General features: G+C 51.3%; 1 protein-coding gene across 1 annotated transcript; it reads right to left on the bottom strand.

Annotated features, from left to right (window-relative positions):
• Positions 1–2287: 2287 nt before the first annotated feature.
• Positions 2288–23011, bottom strand: PRKAA1 (protein kinase AMP-activated catalytic subunit alpha 1). The gene is made up of 9 exons (XM_066602389.1): positions 22875–23011; positions 10356–10497; positions 8187–8280; positions 7796–7940; positions 7199–7286; positions 5767–5991; positions 4988–5477; positions 4247–4373; positions 2288–2586 (listed from the first exon to the last, which is right to left on the bottom strand). Exons 1-9 carry the CDS (start codon positions 22972–22974, stop codon positions 2339–2341), a joined length of 1659 nt encoding a protein of 552 aa, XP_066458486.1. The 5' UTR covers positions 22975–23011; the 3' UTR covers positions 2288–2338.
• Between the last annotated feature and the right edge of the window lie 1111 nt (positions 23012–24122).

The following is a 24122-nucleotide window of genomic DNA, read 5'->3' as shown; positions in this document are numbered from 1 at the left end:
TTCTCTACTGCCCCCTGCAGTTCAATGGTAGGATATCCAACAGCACCCAATGGCAGCACACAGGTTCCCTTCAGTTTTTGGCACATGCTCCCCTTAATCACGTGTTCCTGACTAGATCTGCATACAGTACAGGATAAGGTAGTACAGGCATCAGATATGTATACAACAGCAGCCCACACAGATATGACATTCATTAGGCACCACGTCGGTGCTAGACTAAAAAAGAAAAAAAATGCTCTGGTGCCACAAAACAGGAACGTGATCTAGAACAAGATTTCCTAATATTTCTAAGTACCCCATTACCCCCAAAAATAAAGACATCAAAGCCCCCACAAGGCTGTGATCATACACTGTGCTACCCTAGCACAGCATGAGTGCCCCCTAGAGACAAAGCATGTTCCTCACTGATGGTCCACTAGATGGACTGCTAACAAGTACTTCATTTCCTAGTATATATTTACAGCGGCCTGGGCTTCAGTCCAACACAGAACTTCAAATCCCCTGTATACAGTCATACATTAGAGCAACAAAAAAAATCTGATTTCCAGCAGCCACCACTAGGGGGAGCCTAGAAGATCACCATGTACTGTATTATAGTGTAAAATGCAATGTTTTCCCCGAAAATAAGACAAGAGCTTAAATTTTTGTTTCAAAAGATTTTTCTTTTTTTACATGTATAGCTGCCTGGGTACTATTTAAATTGCTTTTATATTTTAATTAACTAGGGCTTATTTCCTGGGTAGGTCTTATTTTCAGGGAAACAGGGTGTGTATACAGTAATCTCCTGAGCTCCCCTAGTGGTGGTTGCAGAAAATAGAATGTTATCATGTAACTATGACTAATACAGTATCCAGTAATCTACTGTATAGAGTACAATGTATATACAGTAATCTCCTGAGCTCCCCCTAGTGGTGGCTGCAGGTAGTAGAATGTTATCATGTAACTATGGCTATACAGGAGATTACTGTATACTGTATTATAGAGTACAATGTATATACAGTAATCTCCTGAGCTCCCCCTAGTGGTGACTGCAGGTAGTAGAATGTTATCATGTAACTATGGCTATACAGGAGATTACTGTATACTGTATTATAGAGTACAATGTATATACAGTAATCTCCTGAGCTCCCCCTAGTGGTGACTGCAGGTAGTAGAATGTTATCATGTAACCGACTATACAGGAGATTAGTGTATACTGTGTTACAGGGGCGTAACTATAGAGGATGCAGTTGCACCTGGACCCAGGAGCCTTAGGGGGCCCAAGAGACCTTTCTTCTCCATATAGGGAGCCCAGTACTATGAATAAAGCATTAAAGTTGGGGCCCAGTTATAGATTTTGCATTGGGGCCCAGAAGTTACTTCTCTGCTGTATTAAATAATTCAACGTATATACTGCAATCATCTCCTGAGCTCCCCCTAGTGGTGACTGTAGGTAGTAGAAAGTTGTGTAACTACGGTAAGTATATATTAATCTTCTGTATAGTCAATGTTATAGAGTGCAATGTTTATGCAGTAACCTGCGCTCCCCTAGTGGTAGCTGCAGGCTGACCGATCCTGCACAGGGGATTTGGAGCTCTATATCAGGAAAGCAGAGCTGACCGCTATAAAGATATATAAGAAATTAATCAGCACAGAATTCTGGTCTTTCTATAAAAAAAATGGGGGTCAAAGTTGGACACTTTAAAGGCTGAATGGAATGTGTCTGAATTCTGCGCTGTGCCCATTGGTCCCAATTGACAACATGGTGGGGGGGCAGCGTGTTGATTTGTTAACGTCATTAGTGTCTCTACATTGCAGGCAATATCTCGTTAAGACGCTTTACACAATCAGATGCCCCAGGACTTGGAGGAAGGTTTCATCTCCGATTACTAATAGAAGTCACTGTTTATTTCACAACCTTCAACTTTGTAGAAATGGAATGAGATTTGTTTCCCCCCTAAATTCCCTCATTGATCGACCCCCAGATTTGCAGATACGACACATCCGACATTCTCACGATATGTTTATACCGGGATTAATGCAAAAATTAACCATGAACGGAAAAAAAAAAAAAATGGTAAAAATTAAAAACAAGCAACAAAGCCCAGTGTTCAATAAAATGTGCAAGTAGAAGTCTGTCGACCTGAAGGAACTTATATACAATCCGGTAGACGCCCGCGGACGAGGATCTATCACACATTAAGCTTAAACTGCTTCAGAGCTAATACAGTCTATGTGCAAATAGCATTGTGATGTTGCCTTCAGCTCTTTGTATAGTATGACTGGATTAAAACTGGAAGCATTTGGCTACAAGTTACTGCATGTTTATTGCTGGATATGAAATAGTTAAGAGCCCCGCCTACCGCGCTAGGATTTTTATTAAGTTTGCACACATTTCGAAGAACTCTATAGTATGGCTTCCTGGTCGAGGGACCACGTCATTGCTGGAGGAGTCCACAGAGGAGGTCAGCGAGGAGGGGACAGAACCGTCGGATGACTTTGCTGGGGCTTCGGCATCAGAATCGGTCTTCTGGCCCGGGCGGAAGTTGCCGACGGATCCTGAGCGTCTGCGGGGGGCGGCTTCGGGCTTGGGTTCTGTGACTTCGTCTGTTTGGAGAAATAAAAGTGTTGATATAGAACAAAACCAAACGTCCTGTTGTAATGAGCACATCCAAGACTCGAGGCTGTAAACTATGGCCACTGAGGGGAAAGAGGACGTTATGTGCAGGAGGGCTGGGGTGGAGTCACGTGGCCATGATACCCACTAACTACTACAAGGCACGACCCGTAGATGCCACAGTCCCCATCGTGGCTGGAGGTATGGTCATACTGCTGTGTACCATATCATGTGCCACAATGATTCCTTCATGGCACAGGTATGCCATCACACCAAGGTAATTAACATTTGTTGATAATGAGCCACTTGGCCTGTGGGCTTAACTGACTTAGGACCCTTTTACATGGGCCAACTGTTTGGGAAACGACTGCACCGCTAAGGTAATGGGCGCTCGTGCAGAGCGGTTACACAGCTTCTCGCTCAGCGCTTCACCTTCTTTCCCCAGCGTTGAGTTTACTCTGATCGACAAGCCCGCGATCCAGCGATAGTTTATATGCTGACTAAAACCTGTGTGCGAATAGTGAGCGATTTTCTCCATGTTCGCTGCACAATCATCACTCTAATTAGTTTATTTGAACACACTGAGTGATAATCGTCCTGTATAAATGGGCCATAACAGGGATCTTTATCACTGAAGCATTTCTGCCATCCGCTGGAAATACAACGGGTGCCGTTACGATGTGCAGGTGTTCCTGTACAGGGTGGGACTCCAATATAATACTCTGAAAGGCCGGTGACACCATCGAATTTCGGCCACGTTTCTGCATCTGTAATACGAACATGCATCCCGACTTGAGTGCGGATCTCCAGACTCAAAATCAGAGCAAAGATTCCCATGATGCTCGGAGTCCAGGTCAGGTTGGGAGACATATCCATATTAAAGGATGCAAAAACCTGTCCGAAATATGAAGGTGTATCATCGGCCTATATCTCCCGTCAAAGCCAGGGCAGCTCTAAAGACTTGCGGCAGTGACTGATCTCACAGACCTTAAAGGGCAAGATATTTAAAAAGGGTTGTGCAGGATTTTTACCATCCTTGGGACAGGTCATCAGTAGTTCATCAGCAGGGGTCTGATGCTCGATACCCCCACTGTCAGTGTGAACAGCGCTGTCCGTAGTGCGGTGGACCGGTTTGGTACTGCAGGCACAGCTGCCACTGAATTCAATTGGAGCGGTGCCTGTAGTGCTGCGCTGCAATAAGGACAGCATTCTCCACTTCCAGCGCTGTCCACAGACAACAGGCCCAGGCATCAGCAGGGACCCTAAGCGGCAGACCCTGGCCGGTGAACTACTGATGACCTATCCTGAGGATAGTTTAGCAAACATAAAAGTCTTGGACAACCCCTATAAGGAAAACCTCTATCCAGTGATCCCAGATTCCGGTCCGCCTTTTCTTCCTCTTTGCAATATCTGCACAGAGGCGCTCAACCACAAACTCAGGAGAAGGCAGCCGAGCGCCGAATCCCATCGCTTCACCTTAGTTGCAACATCCACCAAATTCTAAACATCTTTGCAAGCAACTGCAGCACAAGAACCGTTCGCTATGGAAAGTAAATCCATGACGTTCCTGAGGAAGCAGCTGCATAGAAAGCAGCCATGTAAATGGCTGCTCACTCCCTTTTGTCTCTACCCCCGGGTGCCACGTCTTACCGTCGATACTGCGGAAGTCCAGCAGGTACGTCCGGCTGTCCACTTGGTATAGCTGCAGGCTCATCTTGGTGTACATACTAGTGATGGGATTTTTCCTCCTGACTCGTAGAAAGTACGGATTCACCACCTGCAGGGTCCAAGCACAGGAAGCAAAGTCCATCACAAGACATCAATACCACATGTGTCACCTATATAGTCACTATGCTGTAGGGCTGGGGGATATGCCAGAACACATGGGACGTCCCACCCGAAAATATTGTATTTCTCATATGGATGATGTAAACAAAGTATGCATTAAAGACAAAGCTGAGAAGACAGAAGATACTTCTGAGGACCAACTTGTAAGCAGCAAATACTATGGGTCATAAGACCAGCGCTCCGTACACCACTCAACCTGCAGCCCCGCCGTCAGAAGAGGCGTACAACTCTTAACCTTTTCCAATCCACTGTCTGACATCTAAAGATATTATGATTTAAGGCTGTACAGCTCCGATGTTGGAAGACGTCCGTCGGGGTTCTCTTACTGTAGAATGCCAGTCGCTCTGCTGTCGGAGCCTATCCAACGTGTCACCTCATGCAGTACTGGCTTTAGCCAGCAGATAGCGCCGTTGTATAATGGCAGAAAAAGAGTAAGCCCCCTGGGAAACCCAGGATACAAATTGGATTGGAAAGGGTTAATACATTAAGAGCATCTCAGGCCTACCCATCTTCCAGATGATGTAATTGACATTCAGTACTTACCTTCCACTCATAGTCCAGCTGTTTCATCGCTCGGCAGACCTCGGCCATGATATCATTCGGTCGGCTCTGACTTCTAATTCCAAGATGCCACTTAGCTCTCCTGACCCCGACCTGATGTTTGGATTTCTGGGGGTTCAGCTCATCGAGAGTGTGTCTCTGCCGAGGAGACTCCGCTACCAGAAACGGTACTCTCTCCGGATGAGGACGGGGTGTATGAGGTTCATCAACAAAAGAATCCGGGGGGCTCGTAGCCAAATAAAAATCTTTGGCCTCATTCATTATCCGGCGGTTGTCTATGATCAGGTGATACGCCACCGCTAGTGGGTCCTGGTGATTGCGGCTGTACAGGCAGCTGAGAACTTCCTCCTCGGTACACTCGCACTTCTCACACACTTCCTTTAAGGCTTCATCATCAATCATGTTGGTACTGTAGGTGGGGTCCTCCGGGAAGAGGTACTTGGGAAGCTCCAGTTTAAACCATTCATGTTCCCTAAATTAAAAACAACATATTAACAAAAACCCAATTGGGTATAAAATAATCGTTGTGCCATTCAGTGCATAAACAGTCAAAAGAGGTACCATAATAACTGTATCAAAACATTTCGTAACACTTCAGCATTGCCGTATATCCCCAAGCTTCCACTTCAGGGATACCAATCTGCCTCGTTAGAGAGGCAGAAGTAATAGACATACAGCGCACTCCGGCCTCATTCTAGCCGCCCCTTTATCCTTGCCATATAAACCTACTGAGAAGAGTCTGACGCAACATATTTCATTACCGGATGTCCTTGATGGTTGCTCTCTTCATGGGATCCACCTGTAACATGTGCTTCAGGAGGCTGATGACTGTAGGGTTCAGGTACTGAGGGGTGTAGAAGATCCCATCACAGATCTTCTTAAATAGTGTTGGCACGTGGTCATCGTCAAACGGGAGCGTCCCACACAGCAATGCATAGAGAATGACCCCGCTGCTCCAGATATCCACTTCAGGACCAGCGTACAGTCTGAGGAGCAAAACACGGACCTGTTAATATACAGGGGCTCCTCATGTCTGCAGTGTCAAGATACGAGGTAGAGGGCATCATGGAAGACATTGCGTACTATTTAGTTTATTGCTCTATGGAAGATCACAGTTTAGAGGGCGTGAACACTTTTGCAACAATTTTAATTTTTCTTTAACATGGAGTTGTACCAGAATTTCAATTTCTTTTATCCACGGATAGGGGATAACTTACCGATCGGTGGGGGTCTCCGCGCCGAGACCAACCACTAATCTTGAGAACGTGAATCCTGTCCCACTCTTTCATCACTGTGAATGGAGCGTTGGCCGTACATGCGGTCAGAGTTCCATTTATTTCCATAGGGCTGACAGAAACAATCGAGCGGGTGCGGCTTTGGTCTCTTGACAGTCCCAATGAAAGTGAATGGAGCGCTGGTGTTTGCGCACATCCAGTGCTTCATTTAGTCTCCTGCTTACAAAAACCCTCAGGGAGGAGAACGGGGGACACAGGTTCCTGTTCTTGAGATCGGCAGCAAGACCCACCAATCCGCAAGTTATCCCCCATCTCAAGGGATGACTTGAAATTCTGTTACAACCCCATTAAAAGTGATCTGACATCAGGGGTGGGATAGTGGAAGTGCACTACACCAAGGCAACCGCACAATGTACAGGACTATAGCGCACAGGTCCCATGATGATTAATACAGCCCATTCACCATATTCTCCAGGTGCCAAATAGCTGCCTCAGGCAAGAGGAATTAACACTATAAATGCTTCAAAGCATCTAAAATAAACCCCTCACTATAAGTTACTGTTATACGGATATCAATTATGCATTCGTGACTTACTGGACGCCATCTTGTCTGAGCTGCCATTACCAGCATTCAGAGAAAAGCATTGCAGCAGCCACACAGACCACAGTAACCTGTAGACTGGAGAGGATGCACTAACTTCTATGGGAGAGTGTTGTGGGCATGCTCTGTAACCTGTGCAGGGAGGGGAGGAGGGGAGCTATGACCCTCAACTATTGTGATTGGTGAATTAGGTTATTTGCCTCCAGCTCTATAACGGAAGTGTTACCAGCTTTGATGATGGGTTGCCGTCAACCCCTCCCCCTCCCTGTACAGGTAGCACAGAATGCCCACCACACACTCCCATAGAAGTCAATGATTTTTATGGAGATAAGGCCATTCGCTTTACAATATACTTACCTTCCTGATATTACTTCTGGCGCAGCATAATTGGGAGAGCCGCAGCTCGTCCTCAGAAATTCTCCATCTGCCATCATATTTGAGAGACCTGTAGACAAAGTATAAATCACAGCATAAGAATGGCTCTTGGACCCCAATTGTTCTGTTCAACGCCGTAAGGATGGACCACCTGGAAAATCAGGACACAAAACTGCAAATCCTGTTTCCATTATCCCCAAGGATGTAGTGTCCGCACAAGTCCTGCTCTGCTGCGATGCACCATGGAAGAGGGTGTATTAGCAAAGTTCTACGCATTAAATAGGCTTTCCTGGACTAGAATACTGATTGACCCATCATTCAGGATCCCCGCTGATCAGCTGTCTAGAGACAGGAATGTGACAGCACGTTCATTGGTCACGTAGCCCAAGAGCAGCCCAGTCCCATTCAAGTGAATAGGGTTGAGCTGCAATACCAAATTCGGCCACTATACAGTGTATAGGCGGGACAGCAGAGGAGTCTGTAGCAGGCGCGGACTAAGGGGTTAACATGACAAAAGCCATGCCCCACATGATCCCAACCTGTGCAGACGCTTACAGTGATTCTAATAAAGTGACTTACCGAAGTCGGCTATCTTTGCATTCATGTGCGCGTCCAGGAGGACATTTTCTGGTTTCAAGTCTCGGTGCACCACCATGTGCCTGTGGCAATAGTCCACGCCAGAAAGGATTTGTTGAAACAAACGTCGCGATTCCTTCTCATCCAACTACAATGGAAAGTAAGAGATATATATATATAGCCGCTGCAGTCAGACAACTCCCATCATTTACTGCAACGTTTCTACCACCAGCGGCTCAACGAGCTTCCAGACATGCAAAGAGCATCGCCGTCTATGCAAACGACATCATTCAGCAGCGGGTCTGCATACAGAGAGCTTCGCTATACAGAAACATCTGATAATTATTCTGCCCGTGCCGCAGCTGGGGACGCACAATGTACGATTAACACTTACCTTTCCGTTCTTACATATATAATCAAAGAGTTCTCCACCAGCAACATACTCCATCACCATGAAGATATCAGTCGGTGTACTGATCACTTGGTACCTGAGTAAACAGAAGAAGACATTTTTTTAATGAACGCGCAGCCTAAAATGAGACAGACTGAAGTCGTTTATGTATTGTAAAACTTTACGCAAGTCCCTCTGGTTATTATTGGTATATAAACCCAATAGTGTCAGATGTGGGATTTCACAGGCAATAAGACAATCCCTTTTTTGCCTTCAGCACAAGGTCCCATCCAGAAATCTAGCCCCATCAGGGCATTCTGTGCGATATGCTAATTGGCGACAAATCGTCTGGTGGGCGGCTCACCTCCCCAAGTAGTCCAGGCTCTCTCCCTCCCTCTTCCATAAAATACCAGCCCTTTCTTTGCTGACTGACATCTGCAGCAGCATCATGCGTTCCCCATACGGAACGCCTCCACCTCATGTGGCGCAGAGTGTAAGCTCTCGCTTACGACCTGAAGGTTGTTCAAACCTCAAATGGGTCAGGGAGCCGGACCAAGGTTGACTCAGCCTTCCATCCCTCTGAGGTCAGTAAAATAAGTACCCAGCTTGGTGGGGGGGGGGGGGGGGGTAATAAATAAAAATTACCTGAAAGCGCTGCGTAATAAGTTGGCGCTATACAAATAAGATTTATTTTACGCCACAGTAAGGGACGGGGCTCATTCGTGTGACTGACATTCGGTGCATGCACCCGTACCCTCAGTGAGCTGTGGAAGAGGGAGGGAGAGCCCTGACCGCTCAGAGAGGAGAACTGCCTATTGGACAGTCTGCTGATTAGCATAGCACATCGGAAGCCCTCATGGGGCCATCTGTCCTGGAATTAAACAGGCGTCGGTTGCAGAAGTGCAGCTTCAATTAAATGGAGCCGCCGGAGATGGCTGAGCACTTGAGCTGCAGTATAGTCTCGAAGAAACACGTCAACAACTCGAGTATCTAAGTTTATGCGTGAGAGGTAAAGGCTCGGTGTCTGTAGACGAGTTATACTTCTCTGCAAATCACATCTGAAGCCCTCTGAGGATGATGCAAACCTTCCACGGTAAACATTGCAGAATGATGGAGCAACAAGCAGATGAGTCACGTTGTGCAACCTTCACAAACAGCGCAGCGGTCAGTGGCAGCTTTGTAGGACGGCCAGCGGTTCTCAGGAGGCGCTCATCTGTATAGAACACCCATAGACTATATACCTGCGGGTTTCCACGTCCATCCTGACAGACTCTGATCCATATTAACCCCTTCATTGTCCCTCAAAGGAACTTGATGCAGTTGTCTGATTGCTGGCACACTGCGTGACTTATGCCCTGAGGTAGGATGTAATGGGATGGCTTGCATGGCAAACCCAGAAAGCCATGGCAACCCATCAATAAACCACAATCCTATTACAGGGAGAACTCCCTTCCCCGTCAACCACTTAGATACCGCAGATGCTATGGACTGTGGCATGTAAGGGATTAAAGGATCTAAGGCTCCCTAGTCCCGTCCTTTAGAGCAGGAGCTCGGCTCTTTCTGGCTCGAGACTCCCATGCTGGCCTTAGGCCTCATGTCCACGGGAAAAATGGAATTTAAAAATCTTTGCGGGTCTCCCACGCCCATAGGGAATCATTGGAGACCCGCATGCTGCGGATGTCATTTTACCCCAGCGTGCGGATCGCACACGCAGAAAAACAACCACAGCATGCTCCATTTTCTGTGGTTTTCCTGCACAGACAGCTTCCATTGAAGTCAAGATCCACGGAAAAGCGGGGCATTTAAAAAAAAAAAAAAGCACGGCTCATACGCGCCGCCGACATCCGGAGCGCATCCGCTTTGCAGAAGAAAGAAGATCCAGTTGCAACAGAGGAGATCCGTGCCGCATCTGGACAGGTGAGTAAATGTATTTTTGCGGGCACAGCTGGAAACCACTGCAGGATTCTGCACTGGGAAACTGCGTGTCCCCGTGGACACGAAGCCTTAGACGGGGGGGTCACTAGGGGTTTTTTTTTAAGTTTGTTTTTCTTACAGCAATCTAGTCTAAGGTAAGTGACAGCTATGAAAACACACATGGCTGGTCACTAAGGGGTTAATACGAGGGAGCACAAGAATCACTATAAATCCCTACTTAGAGGCACGAATACTCACAGCTTAATGATATGAGGATGCCGAAAAAGCTTCAGGTTCTGTATTTCCCTCCGAATCTTCCCCACCACATCGAGGCTTCGAATCTTCTGCCGGTTCAGGATCTTCACCGCGACCTTGTGGCCCGTTAGCTCATGCTTCCCGACTAGTGGGGGGAAAACAAAGAGGTACATTAATAAAGGCCCATCTGTAGACAGATTATTGCAGTCTGTATCAGTTGTACACAAGGAAGGGGCTAAAGGGGTTTTCCGAGTCCCCAAACATTGGTGGGAAAGGGAGGGGTGATGGATGACACATAAGGGGTTAAAAAATAAATAAAAACACCATAATACACAGCTCCCACCGCCGGTCTACTAGCCATAACCAGCAGCAGCGATATGTGTTTTTTTACCCATGTGACCACTGCAGCCAATAGGAGGCGATATCCCATAAACCTGCCTTGCAGTTTCTACATTAGGAGCCCACATGACAGGTTTACGGGACGTCCCCAGGACTGCTGGGTGACATCGCCTGTCAGATACCCGGAGCCGCGGTGAGTATATTACTGAGGGGAGCCCAAAACTATATAACAAGGAAAAACTTGGAAACCCCCTTTAAGAGCATCTTTTAGTAACGGAAGAGGCTTATCGGGATGCCCAATTATGAGGCGGTCTTCCATGGTGCACACTGTAAACGGGTCCGTGTGTTCGGGGTTACGTACGATGGGCAGCGCAAAACCACCACATGTGGACCATGGCAGTAACAGCACACAGAGGACACTTCACTGCAGAGATAAGGGGTGAGATGATCAGCGGCCATGGAGGTGAAAGCCATGGAGGCCATTAGCATTGATCACACATTACGTGACGACCGTCAGTACGCGTCTGAATGAGCCCCAGGCCTGCAATTACACGGGCGACTGCAATATCTTACCTGCAAACCTGGGATTTTAACTGTGAATGCAATGCGTTTTTCGAGAAAAAAAAAAAAAACACATCACATCGCGGCACGGGGAAAAAAAAATATTGCATTTTTCAATAGAAAATCAAAGTTCACCTCAGACTCCCGCGAAAGTCACATCAGCCAGAACAATCCTTCCCCCCCCCTCCCCCTATAGGAAACAATGGGTGATCTCACCCAAAGAACAGGACACCCCCGACTCGGTCTGAGAGAAGATCCGGCTGCGTTTATAAGCAGACTGACCCATTTTATTTTAGTCGTTTGAGTTAGTCGGAGGCGCGAGGAAAATCGTCCACGTAAATACAGCTGGAACCAGCGCTGCAGCCCCCATACTGAATTTAGACAGGCACATTAAAATTGCCAACAACCTGCGGACACGGACACACAGGAGAAGATCAGTGGCTGTCGGACACTTCTGTCAGCTTATCTCCTGGGAAATCAAAGGGCAGGCGACAGTGTAACTCTACATGTCTGATCCTTCCTGCCGCCCCTCCCCCCGACCTGCTGCGTTCATTCAGGCTGGAGGCAATACGGATCAGAACCACAAGCTGGAGTCGGTAAGCCAAACCGCCAACTCCTTCATTCTTTAAGACTCCGCCTCCACGGCGCTGGAGGGAACGTACACTGGACTAACGATTTATGCAGAGATTGTTGAAAGGTTTGGTATGCTCTAACTTGCCCTAAGGCCGCCTGCAGACAAGCGGGTTGGATCCGGCGGCGAGAATTCTCGCTGCGGGACCCGACCCGAGAGCCTGCAGGGACGAGCGCGTACTCACCCGCGCCTGAAATAGGACATGCCGCGGTTTGTTTGCCGCGCGAGATTTCGCGCGGCCGTCTGCATAAGAGTGCGTATTGTAATGCACTCCTATGCAGGCTTAGTATAGGGTGCAGACAGCCCACGCCTGGGCCTACAGGGGGAAATATATTAAAACCGGCATTTCAAAAGCCTATCTTAATATTTCAGCTTCTGCAGGCTTCTTCATATATTAGGGGCATCTCAGCTCCTCTACACAGATGTACACGGGTCCCATCTGGCCATCCTTTCTGGTCGGGGTGGCAAAGACCCCTCCTGATCACCCACTAGAAGATGAAGTGGCAACTTTTCCTTTTGTACAAGCATGCCTTGTAACGTTACTCCAGAAACTAGCATAAAAAGCTAAAAATTTCCCATTGTATTCTCAAATAGCAAGTGCTGTCACCCACCGTATGCCGGGCTCCCACCAGAGGCCCGCCCGCGAGCAGGAAGGGGCCGGGCTCCCACCAGAGGCCCGCCCCCAAGCGGGAAGGGGCCGGGCTCCCACCAGAGGCCCGCCCCCAAGCGGGAAGGGGCCGGGCTCCCACCAGAGGCCCGTTGGTCCCACCCCCCGAGCGGGAAGAGGGCGGACTCCCAGGCTCTCTTCTGGGAGTTGGAGCTCGGCCCCCTCCCCGTTTCCTGTACTGCCCTGAGACAGACCTGACATGGTAGTTTTACTTAACAAAAGCTCCAACAATGTTTAATTTCCCAATTATTCTTCTTACATTATATATTCACCATTTTCCTCTTTTTGGAGGACCTTTCTGTGAAGGTCGAGGATAAATCCCCGAGACCCTCCATATTGCTGTTCTCCATGTACTGGATCTGAACAGGATCTCCACTCCTGAAAGACTTCAGAGCTACAAAGTAGAAGCCGCCATCCTGTAACAGCGGCACATACGGTGATTACATTACAGGCCCTCATCCTCTTCCCACACTGCGCAACAAACGCCGACACGGCTGCACGTAACCATCAAAGCAACCCCCCCCCCCCCCCCCGAGACATGTATAATAGTGACCCCCCCCCACGAGACATAATAGTGACAGCCCCCCCACGAGACATGTATAATCGCTTCCAAGAAATACAGAAGATCAAACATAATTGACTTGTCTGTGGAGCTGTCAGTCTTCCAAGGAGAAACCCTGCTGATGCATTCTACAATACGCCAAGAACCTCCGCGGACTGGCAGGGGGCCGGCTCGGCCTCTTCACATGCAGGAAGCTTCCATCGCTAGCAGATCTCCAGTCAGCCGGGGTCCGTCCGCAATCTAATACTCAAAGATGGCCACACAGTATTGGAGGGAGTCTGTCAGGAAAATGAAGCCTCAGACACCTAACCCAACCCTAGGGGGCGCTAATAGAGGGGCAGAAGCATAACGTCCCATGAGTCTACACTACTGCCTTTCCGTAGATCGCATGCAGCGTGTGCGGCTGACAAGCCCTTGCAGATCATCCGTTGGACAGGCTGCTCGCTCACACTGATCCTGTCTGTCTTCTCCCCCCCACCCCACCCTTCCCATGACTATCGCAAGAAAGGGTTTGATAGCTTTTCCATCTTCATGCCTTGTGGAAAGGGGTTTTAGCAAATTGATTGCAAATCACTGGAGACGAGCCTAAACCTCACTAATGTGAAGCCAAATATTGAGCACTTGCCATCGGAGCGTCCGGCCCGCCCCCCCCCCCCCCCAATAATAGCATTATCTGCGGATTCCTTTATGTAATCATTTTACTAGCTTCCGATTCGTTTCGTCCCAAATATTAATAATCTTAATATGTATAGCGCTAACTGATTCCGCAGCGCTTACGAGGCAAACGGGGAACAGAAACAATACGAAAATTACAGAAGTTACGGTTATTTGGAGACGATGGAGGTATCGGTGATACAGAAGGTACAGGGCGGGCGGCGGAGCGAGGGGGAACAGCAGTGCATCGATAACATGTGATATATAGTTTTTAGGACACACGGGGTGGGGGTAATACAGGGGCAAGAAGTGTACATGACAGGCAAAAGTGGAAAGCCATAGGGAGGGGCAGGGGGCATATTGTGGGGGGCTAGATGAGGAGGTTTGGTAAGCTTCTATGAAGAGGTGTGTCTTCAAGGCGCATCTGAAGTTCCGTGAATCGGGGATTGTCCGGATGCCTTGGGGTAGAGCGTTCCAGAGGATGGGTGCTGCTCTGGTGAAGTCCTGGAGGCGAGCATGTGAGGTTCGTATTACAGGGGTGTTTAGTCTGACTAGGTCAGCGGATCAATGTATGGTGGCGCTGCGCCATGGAGAGCTTTGTGGGTGAGGAGCCTGAATTTACGGTAGTTCTGTAGTGTATGGGCAGCCAGTGCACAGACTGGCATAGTACGGAGGCGTCTAAGAAGCCACTGGACAGGAAGACGAGTCTAGCTGCCGCATTTAGTATGGATTGGAGACGGGGAGTCTGGTGGGGGAAGGCCAATGAGGAGCGAGTTGCAGTAGTCGAGTCGGGAATGGATGAGGGTGACCACGAGTGTCTTTAGCGTGTCCGTGGTGAGGAACGGCTGGATTTTAGCAATATTTCTGTATTGCAGTTTGCATGTTTGGGCCAGAGATCAGATGTGGGGGGTAAAGGAGATGTCGGGGTCCAGTGTGACCCCAAGGCAGCGGGCGTGCTGTCTGGGGGTTATGGTGGTGCCAGATATCGATATGGAGAGGTTGGGGGGGAGGTCGGCTGGTTGAGGGCCAAATCCAAATATTTAGTTGCATTTTGTGTCTTTTCAATAAAGATCTGAATAAAAATTGTACATGTTCTTTTGTAACAATCGTTCACGCTACAACAAGCCCCATGTAAGTGAGCAGCCCTGTGCCGGCTGGGAAAAACATATTGGACTTTAACCCTTTGCAATCCAATTTTGGATTCAGGGTTTCCTAGGGGGCTTTCTCTTTCTTCCATTATACAATGGCCCCATCTGCTGCCTAGAGCCAGTACTGTAGTATGGGACATGCTGGAGAGGCCCCCCGACAACAGAGCGGCCAGTAATCCGCAGTAAGAATACCCTGCCGGACATCTTCCGACATCGGAGCTTATACAGCCTTCAATCAGAATGTCTTCAGACGTCAGACAGTGGATTGGAAAGGGTTAATAAGTTAAGGGAAATTCAATATCAGGCCGGCAGGGGGTCTACAGGAGAAAAAAAAACAGGCAAGTGGTCTATGGGGCAACAAAGTTTGGGAACCTCTGCTCTAGATCCTGTCTGAGCAGCAGCCGACAAGACTCCTGCGGACGCAGAACCTGAGACGTCTCGAAGGTGTAAGACGCTGGAATGTGTCGTCTTCACAACAGGGTTAATGTTTCCGGTAGGCGGCTTCTTGGATTCCTCCAACACCAGCAAGAAACAAACAGAGGCTGAAGGTGAAGACTGCTGACAGGACGCCATAAACTACACTGCATGCCGAGGGCCACCGACCACTGCTGGAGGAACCACCGGCCGGCTCACAGCTGGGGGCAACTATGTCTGCAGCAGATTAGAGGTTGGCACATTCGTGTGGCGCAGAGTGTTAAGGCAGCAGTATGCAGTCCCAAGCTCTCGTTCATGACCTGAGGGTTGCGGGTTCAGATAGCCAGCAATGAGTACCCAGCTTGCTCAGGGGTAATAAATGACCCGAAAGTGCTGCGGAATAAGCTGGCGCTATACAAACAAGTCCCTTTCCTCCATTCAGGGCACCAGGCATAGGCAGAGCCGTTATTTGACTGATCTCTCCTTTACTCTCCACATTCAGTCACCGGCTCGCTCACCTCAAAAACATCTCCAGAATTCTCCCTTTTCTTACTGTGGAAAAGGCAAAAACTCTTATTGTTGCTCCTCCTGGACCATTCACGGCAACTCACTACTGATCGGGCGCCCCCTCAAACGCTCCAACCCATCCTGTGCGCAGCAGCCAGGCTCCTCTTTTTGTCTTTCACCGATGGCCCCCACCCCTGTGCCAGCAGCCGCACCGATGGCCCCCAGCACTACAGAATACAGTTTATACTCATAAGTCTCATCCATAAAGCTCTCCACAGTGCTGCTCCTCCCTATATGGGTTCTTCATTCTGCTAATGGCCTTAAATGAAGTAATCCAGACCTTCCATCTCCCACTCCAGTTTCCAAGACTTCTCTCAAACTGTACCAGTTCTCTGGTACTCGCCACTCCGGACAATCCCCAATATCCAGAACCCTAAAATGCATCTCTTTACTGAGACCGATCACATTCCCTATTGTAAGCTCTTGCGTCACCCCCCACCACCACCTGGATGGCAAGCTCCTGCGTCGCCCACACCACCTCCTCCTCCTGGATGGCAAGCTCCCGCGTCGCCCCCCACCCCACCTCCTCCTGGATGGCAAGCTCCCGCGTCACCCCCCACCCCACCTCCTCCTGGATGGCAAGCTCCCGCGTCGCCCCCCACCCCACCTCCTCCTGGATGGCAAGCTCCCGCGTCGCCCCCCCCCCCCACCTCCTCCTGGATGGCAAGCTCCCGCGTCGCCCCCCCCCCCCACCTCCTCCTGGATGGCAAGCTCCCGCGTCGCCCCCCCCCCACCTCCTCCTGGATGGCAAGCTCCCGCGTCGCCCCCCCCCCTCCTCCTGGATGGCAAGCTCCCGCGTCGCCCCCCCCCCACCTGGATGGCAAGCTCCTGCGTCGCCCACACCACCTCCTCCTCCTGGATGGCAAGCTCCCGCACCCCCCCACCCCACCTCCTCCTGGATGGCAAGCTCCCGCGTCGCCCCCCCCCTCCTCCTCCTGGATGGCAAGCTCCCGCGTCGCCCCCCCCCCCTCCTGGATGGCAAGCTCCCGCGTCGCCCCCCCCCACCTCCTCCTGGATGGCAAGCTCCCGCGTCGCCCCCCCCCCCACCACCACCTGGATGGCAAGCTCCCGCGTCGCCCCCCCCCCCCCCACCACCACCACCTGGATGGCAAGCTCCCGCGTCGCCCCCCCCCCCCCCAACCACCTGGATGGCAAGCTCCCGCGTCGCCCCCCCCCCCCACCACCACCACCTGGATGGCAAGCTCCCGCGTCGCCCCCCCCCCACCACCACCACCACCTGGATGGCAAGCTCCCGCGTCGCCCCCCCCCCCCCCACCACCTGGATGGCAAGCTCCCGCGTCGCCCCACCACCACCTGGATGGCAAGCTCCTGCGTCGCCCACACCACCTCCTCCTCCTGGATGGCAAGCTCCCGCGTCGCCCCCCCCACCTCCTCCTGGATGGCAAGCTCCCGCGTCGCCCCCCCCCCCCCCCCACCTGGATGGCAAGCTCCCGCGTCGCCCCCCCCCCCCCCACCTGGATGGCAAGCTCCTGCGTCGCCCACACCACCTCCTCCTCCTCCTGGATGGCAAGCTCCCGCACCCCCCCACCCCACCTCCTCCTGGATGGCAAGCTCCCGCGTCGCCCCCCCCCCTCCTCCTCCTGGATGGCAAGCTCCCGCGTCGCCCCCCCCCCTCCTCCTGGATGGCAAGCTCCCGCGTCGCCCCCCCCTCCCCCTCCTGGATGGCAAGCTCCCGCGTCGCCCCCCCCTCCCCCCCCTCCTCCTGGATGGCAAGCTCCCGCGTCGCCCCCCCCCCTCCCCCCCCCTCCCCCTGGATGGCAAGCTCCCGCGTCGCCCCCCCCCCCCCACCTCCTGGATGGCAAGCTCCCGCGTCGCCCCCCCCCCCCACCACCACCACCACCTGGATGGCAAGCTCCTGCGTCGCCCACACCACCTCCTCCTCCTGGATGGCAAGCTCCCGCACCCCCCCACCCCACCTCCTCCTGGATGGCAAGCTCCCGCGTCGCCCCCCCCACCTCCTCCTAGAGAACACGCACAGACATTTTCATTGTTTACCTGACATCATACAGAAGCAAAAAGCCACAGAAAGCAAATATACTAATCAATACCAAGCACTCCAGAGATGGCTCCGGCCCAGCGGATCCCCAGGGGTCTACAGCTGGATACAAGCAGTAACACGGAGGTACAGCACACCCCAGGCTCCACTTCTACACTACAGAGTACTTTACACGGGGCGATCGCCTGAAATCTCGCTGAAAACAGCGAATCTGTGTGATCATCGTCCTGAGATGCCGACCGGCACTGAGCGACAAATCGGGAGCCGCTTGTTATTTTAAGTGAGAACCAAGAGACTGGCCGGCGGCAGGAACAGGCAGTCACTCAACTACAAACCACTGCCTGTTTACTGTGAATGGTGGCGGGCACCCAAAGTGCTCACCGGCCTGTTCTCTGCCGTCATCCACTTGACCTATAGCCCCACAGTCAGCCCTTATAAGAGGGACTTTAAGATCGGAATCCTACCAATATAGTAGTACTTTTTGTGCCCATGTCGGACTGCTGGATCATGCCACCTACGATACTGCTGGATCATACCACCTACGATACTGCTGGATCATGCCACCTACGATATTGCTGGATCAGCTCAATAGACCTGCAGATGAGTGGGGATACGGGGCTATAACAGTGTTCCCCAACTCCAGTCCTCAGGATTTCCTCAGTGTTGCACAGGTGATGTAATTATTGTCGGTGCCTCAGACATTGCCACAGGTGTTCTTACTATAGGAGATCCTGAAAACATGACCTATTGGGGTCCCTGAGGACTGGAGTTGGGGACCCCTGTGTAACAGACAGACGAGCTGCATGAGGTCCGTGTGGCAATGATTATATTCAGTGTGTGGCTACCTGCAGCACCATCTTCTCCATCAAATAAAATGTCACTTGTGACCGGAGGCGCCGCTGAACACTGGTCCAAACCTTACGGCCTATGGAGGAGGACTAGTAGTCGGACGACGAGGAGCAATACTGACGACTCCATACAGAAGAGAAACTACAGAACTCAGTAGTGGACAGTGTCCTGGAGTCCGGGGGTATTTCTGCTTACCCCGCTCCGCCAGCCTGAGGACTGTTTGCTGCACTGACCGGACTCCTTTCCGCGCTCTCCCATAGAGGGCAGTAGGCACCGAATAGTCCACTCACCCGAGCGACTACTTCCTGGTCAACAGCAAGGGTTAGTATAGGAGGCACACCTCCAGCCCGCCCTGTCCCATCCCATCAGCCATTAATCCAAGTCTGCGCTGCTCGGAGGACGCGACGGACGCCCTTCACAGGCAGATCGGCAAACATTTTCCAATTTGTAATGTTTTTATTTTCCATTCCCCGGCCCGGGACTCGGACCGCCGCCGCCCTCCTGAGCCTGCGGGTCCTGCTGCAAGTGTGATGCGGTTTGTGAGAAAAACGCATTGCCTCTATGCAACACGAAGATACGGCTGGCTTGGGCAGGGACCGCGCCGTCCCCAAAGGGAACCCGGCACTGGTAAAGTCGTACTCCGCTCGCCACCATAACGTTCAGCAGGGCGACGAGCCGGATACACATGGCTGTATACTAAACAATGCACCGCCTCGTGTCAGGAGCCCTCTGAGTCAGCGCCTCACCGCCCAGACCAAGCCTCTCCTCCCGCTCTCCGCCACCAGGGGGCAGTTACCCTGGCGAGCGCCTGTTTCTCAGCGCAGTATGGCGCCCGTGAACCTGCAACTCGCCTGCCATTGTTTGTGCGAACAAAATGCATGTTGTTGCAATAGTAAGAGATAGAAAAATGGCATCACACCCGTACGCACGCAGCACGGCACGCAAGGCGATGCGGATGTCTGCAGGTGCACTGAAAACAGGAGATAGAGCCGAAATATGGAACGCGCTGCAGTCTTCCTCTTTCTCGCAGCATCACTGCGATAGTAAAATTGATCATGTGACCCCCCCCCCCCCCCCAATTATAAGTATAATTGTTGTGCATCTCGCAATGTACACACCTCGCACAAAGTCCAGATCTGCACGGCGGCTGATCTGCAGCGGGGAGCCGGTCGCAGAAATCCCCCCTCATTGAGAAGAAGCAAAACGCAGCAGAAACCGCAATAAAATCTGACATTCTGTGGAATTGAATACCGCGCCACAAGTCTATTAGCGCGCGGGTTTTATGCAGATTATTTCCGCAACTTATGGATGAGATTTTCAAAAACTCCCGCACTTTGCTGTTACTGTAAATGCCACGGAATTCCCGTGCGGAGGCTCTGCGGCAAACGCGCTTCGCCTGCCTTCTCCCTAAATTCACCTGTGTAAAAGCACCCTTAGGCCGCGCTCACGCCAACGCATCTGAACAGCGTATTACACCCACAATGTACACAACGCGCGGTGAACTGCGTCAATGAAAATCCATTAACGCCGCCGTATATTACGCGCGATTAAAAAAGAAAAAAATGCAGCACGTTCTTATTTTACCGCGTGTTGCGCTCGCACAGCCTTGTTTTCTAGGAGTGCATTTGGGACGCGGTACATATACAGTTACATTGCGTCAGTGCGACATTTATGCACGTTGCTAGGAAACATGAGTTTAAAAAAAACACAAATACACCTCTGTGAAGTCGGCACCCCATCTTTCAAAAAAGTTAATTTTTTTCATAAGTTCTGGATGCCCCCCAAAGAGTTCTAGAGTTCCCAATTATTTTTAAAAATAGTTCTAGCGAATTAAGCAAAAAAAATCAACAAATGTATCTCTGCGGTGCTAACTTCCAAAAATATTACCAAATCAGCGAGAACTTTGTAAATATTGGTTCTAGAGCTTCGAGCAGTAAGAGTTTTCTTCAGAACTCTTGAGGTGCTACCCAGAACTCTTATAAAATCGCGGGATTTCCCCAAAAAGTATTTACACATAATAGCTTAAAAAGTTTCAAAGTTATGTGTAAAAACTTTTTGGGGAAATCCCGCGATTTTATAAGAGTTCTGGGTAGCACCTCAAGAGTTCTGAAGAAAACTCTTACTGCTCGAAGCTCTAGAACCAATATTTACAAAGTTCTCGCTGATTTAGTAATATTTTTGGAAGTTAGCACCGCAGAGACACATTTGTTGATTTTTTTTGCTTAATTCGCTAGAACTATTTTTAAAAATAATTGGGAACTCTAGAACTCTTTGGGTGCATCCAGAACTTATGAAAAAATTAACTTTTTTGAAAGATGGGGTGCTGACTTCAGAGGTCACAAATACAGAAGCCACGGCAGAACGGCCTGCGTGAGATAGACTGTTGGTGCGCAGGCATAGGCGTGCAGAAGTGCGACAATGCACAGGGGTACGCAGTTTGCTATGCTAGTAAACAATGCGACGGTACTGTTGTATTATGTCGCCACCAGAAGTTAGGGGTGGGGACATAATACTGCAGTTTCAACATATGTTGACGCCCCCACCTTCTGATTGGCTCTGGACACTCTCCAGCAACTATGTTCCGCCCCCCCATCCCCGACCCTCTGCCTGCTGCTGCGCTGCCACACTGTCTGGCCCCGTGCCTGGTCCAGTCAGTCACCCACAGCCCTCTGACTGGTCCCCTCGGCGCTCCTGCCATCAGTCTACCTGCTCAGGTGGGCCACAGATGCCATTCACCCCCCCCCCCCCTGCTGTTCCTGGTTCCGTCGCCGCGGTGCACTGCTTCAGTCACGCTCCTCCAGCGGTGAGTGCCGCCCTCAGCGTCCCCACTGTGCCATGCAGCCAATCAGCAGCTAGGGGCCTGACAGGGGCGTTCCCTCCTGCTAAGGGCTGTCAGACCCTTAAATTCTGGTGGCGTTAAGGTACAATAGTACCCGAACGTCACACAGAACAGGCACCGCTTGTTAACACTCCCAGCATGGATGTCAAACTAAGGGCAGGAGAGAGGCGGGGCTTACCCAGTGAGGCGGGGCTTACCCAGTGAGGCGCTGACGGCTCCGCCTCTTTGACTAAAGGTAATGCATTTGCATAATTCGACATAAAACCTTCAAATTAGGGAATTCCCAAACTTTTTCCCAGCATCCCTCCAGGTCCGTCCATCCGTCCGTCATCGCTGAACGCTACGGCGGCAGAATGAGAGGGACTTTCTGGGCAACAGGTTCCCTTTAAGCCGCTGTTTCCATGACAACACGGCGCAGGTGACTAAGAAGGGCGTCAAACTAAGAGGGACGCACAGAACGTCCCATGAACCGCGATGCCAAACGGACGCTGCACGCTTCTTCCGTCATCCGTTTCCATGGCGACGACCAATATTGCAACAATTCCAATCATACTTTTGCAAAAACAGCGCACAACCCACCTGGATGGCAGACGGGCGCCCTCCGTGCGGCGCCCCCTACAGTCACACAACCGTACGCAAAAGAGTCGCCAGCTGATGTCGAAAAGCCAATTTAACGGTGACCAACAAGATGGCGGCCCGGCCAAAGGCGGAGTCACAAAACTGATAAAAACGTAACATACAGTCAAGGAGGCGAACGTCTCTCACCGTTCCCATGACAACCAGGCAGCGAGATGGGGGAGGGGCAGAGGAATACAGCAAACCGCCATACTAGAAATATTACTCCTCTCCGGTCAGACGGCCGCGCCCGCAGCCTGACGCAAGACGGAAACAACCGCGGACACCGATTGGACGGCCGTTTTCCCGCTGCGGAGTGAAATCTCGCGGTTTGGAAGTAGATTGTAAAATGCGCGGCCCCCATAGGGGTAACATTACAGCGCAGCGCCCTCTGTGGACGAACTCCGCCCTGCGTTACCGGCCCGCACTCAGCGCACGCTGCAACGGCGCTGACCATAACATTGGCGCACTCCAATGGCGTCCGCTGACTAACATGGAGAGGTAATAAGACTGTCAGCTGCCTCCCCAGTGACAGTTATTACCCACCCGCCTGTAATAAGGTTATTACACCTCACCACTCCCACCTACCCGCCCTACACCCCGCAGTAACCGGCCTCGGACCGCACAGCCCGCCTCACCCCTCCGCAGCACTCACTTACCCTTCACTTTGCCGAAGGTACCGACCCCCAGCGTGTCCCCCAGGATGTAGTGGCCGATCTTCACCCGGCCGTCATGATGCTTCTGTTTATCGGCCGCCATCTTCAGGAAGGATCTGCGGCTGCGCAGAGCGCGTTCCCGCCCGCTGAGGAAGGAAACAGAGGCGCGCTCATGGGCGGGGCCAACAGTGCGTCGGGGGCGGAACTGCGGGGACGTGGTTAATTATGAGGCGAGGGAGGCGCTGAGTGGCTGGTTAGGAAAGGGGCGGGGTCAGTAGGGTTACCTGGTAAACAACAAGCGGCGGTCTGTGAGACGCTGGGAGGAGGCGGGAGGTGGCAGCGCCGCACGTAGCCCGCCCGAGCCGGTCCCAGCCGCCGGCCTCTCTGTACTGTGTTACCTTATAGCCTTGCCTGCCGCTAGAGGGCAGCCTCCGTGGTTGTAGTGTGTGTAGGAGCCGCTGTACACAGAGTCACACAGGGCGCTTCTAGAAAGTTCTATGATTGAAAAGTCCCCTCATACTAGTGAATGGGGCGGCAGGTGCCGGTCCGTGTCGGTCACGTGGGGTGCGGAGACTTGTGCAACACACGTGAATCCTGAGAATATCTGTTCACTTTTTTCTCCATAAACGTGTAAAATAAAGCAACTTTACAAAAAATCTTTGTCGAAAATGTACCGTTTTGTGTCTACAGCTCAAATGCAGAGCTGTGTGTCTCCATGGTAACAGTAAAAAAAAATCCTATAAATAAGATGACCAGACGTCCCGATTTAGGCGGGACAGTCCTGCTTTCCGTGGAGACCCCAGCGGGACAGCCTTTCGGGACGTCGGGTCACCACTCTAGTGATTACTAGCTGGGGTGCCGCAGCTCTTCAGCTGGTAATCACTCTGCAGCACCACGGGCCGGATGCACACACTGTCGGCAGTGTGTGCATCTGGGATCTTCATCTGCAAGAGGAGAAGGGAGGAGGCGCTCCTGCGGGCACACACACCTCCACCCGCCAGCAACAGCGCTGAGAGGAGCGTCGGCACTGTGAAGAACAGGGAGAGGTAAGTATAAGGGGGGAGAAGAGCTAATACTATGGGGCTTCTGTGGGGGGGGGTCACTATTATTGCTGGGGCTACTGTAGGGATCACTATTATTGCTGGGGCTACTGTAGGGATCACTATTATTGCTGGGGCTACTGTGAGGTATCACTATTATTGCTGGGGCTACTGTAGGGATCACTATTATTGCTGGGGCTACTGTGGGGTA

The sequence above is a fragment of the Eleutherodactylus coqui genome, chromosome 5, assembly GCF_035609145.1.
Source record: "Eleutherodactylus coqui strain aEleCoq1 chromosome 5, aEleCoq1.hap1, whole genome shotgun sequence".
NCBI lineage: Eukaryota > Metazoa > Chordata > Amphibia > Anura > Eleutherodactylidae > Eleutherodactylus > Eleutherodactylus coqui.
The sequence above is the reverse complement of the archived record's forward strand: the minus strand, read 5'-3'. Positions and strand labels throughout refer to the sequence as shown.

Excerpts from the sequence above, each read along its gene's own strand:
- PRKAA1 (XM_066602389.1), bottom strand. The coding sequence starts at position 22,974 with ATGGCGGCCGATAAACAGAAGCATCATGACGGCCGGGTGAAGATCGGC. Across the intron at positions 10,498-22,874 it reads TACCTTCGGCAAAGTGAAGG|TCGGGAAGCATGAGCTAACG; the intron begins GTAAGTGAGTGC and ends TCCCCCCACTAG. Across the intron at positions 5,478-5,766 it reads GCAACCATCAAGGACATCCG|GGAACATGAATGGTTTAAAC; the intron begins GTAATGAAATAT and ends TTTTTAATTTAG.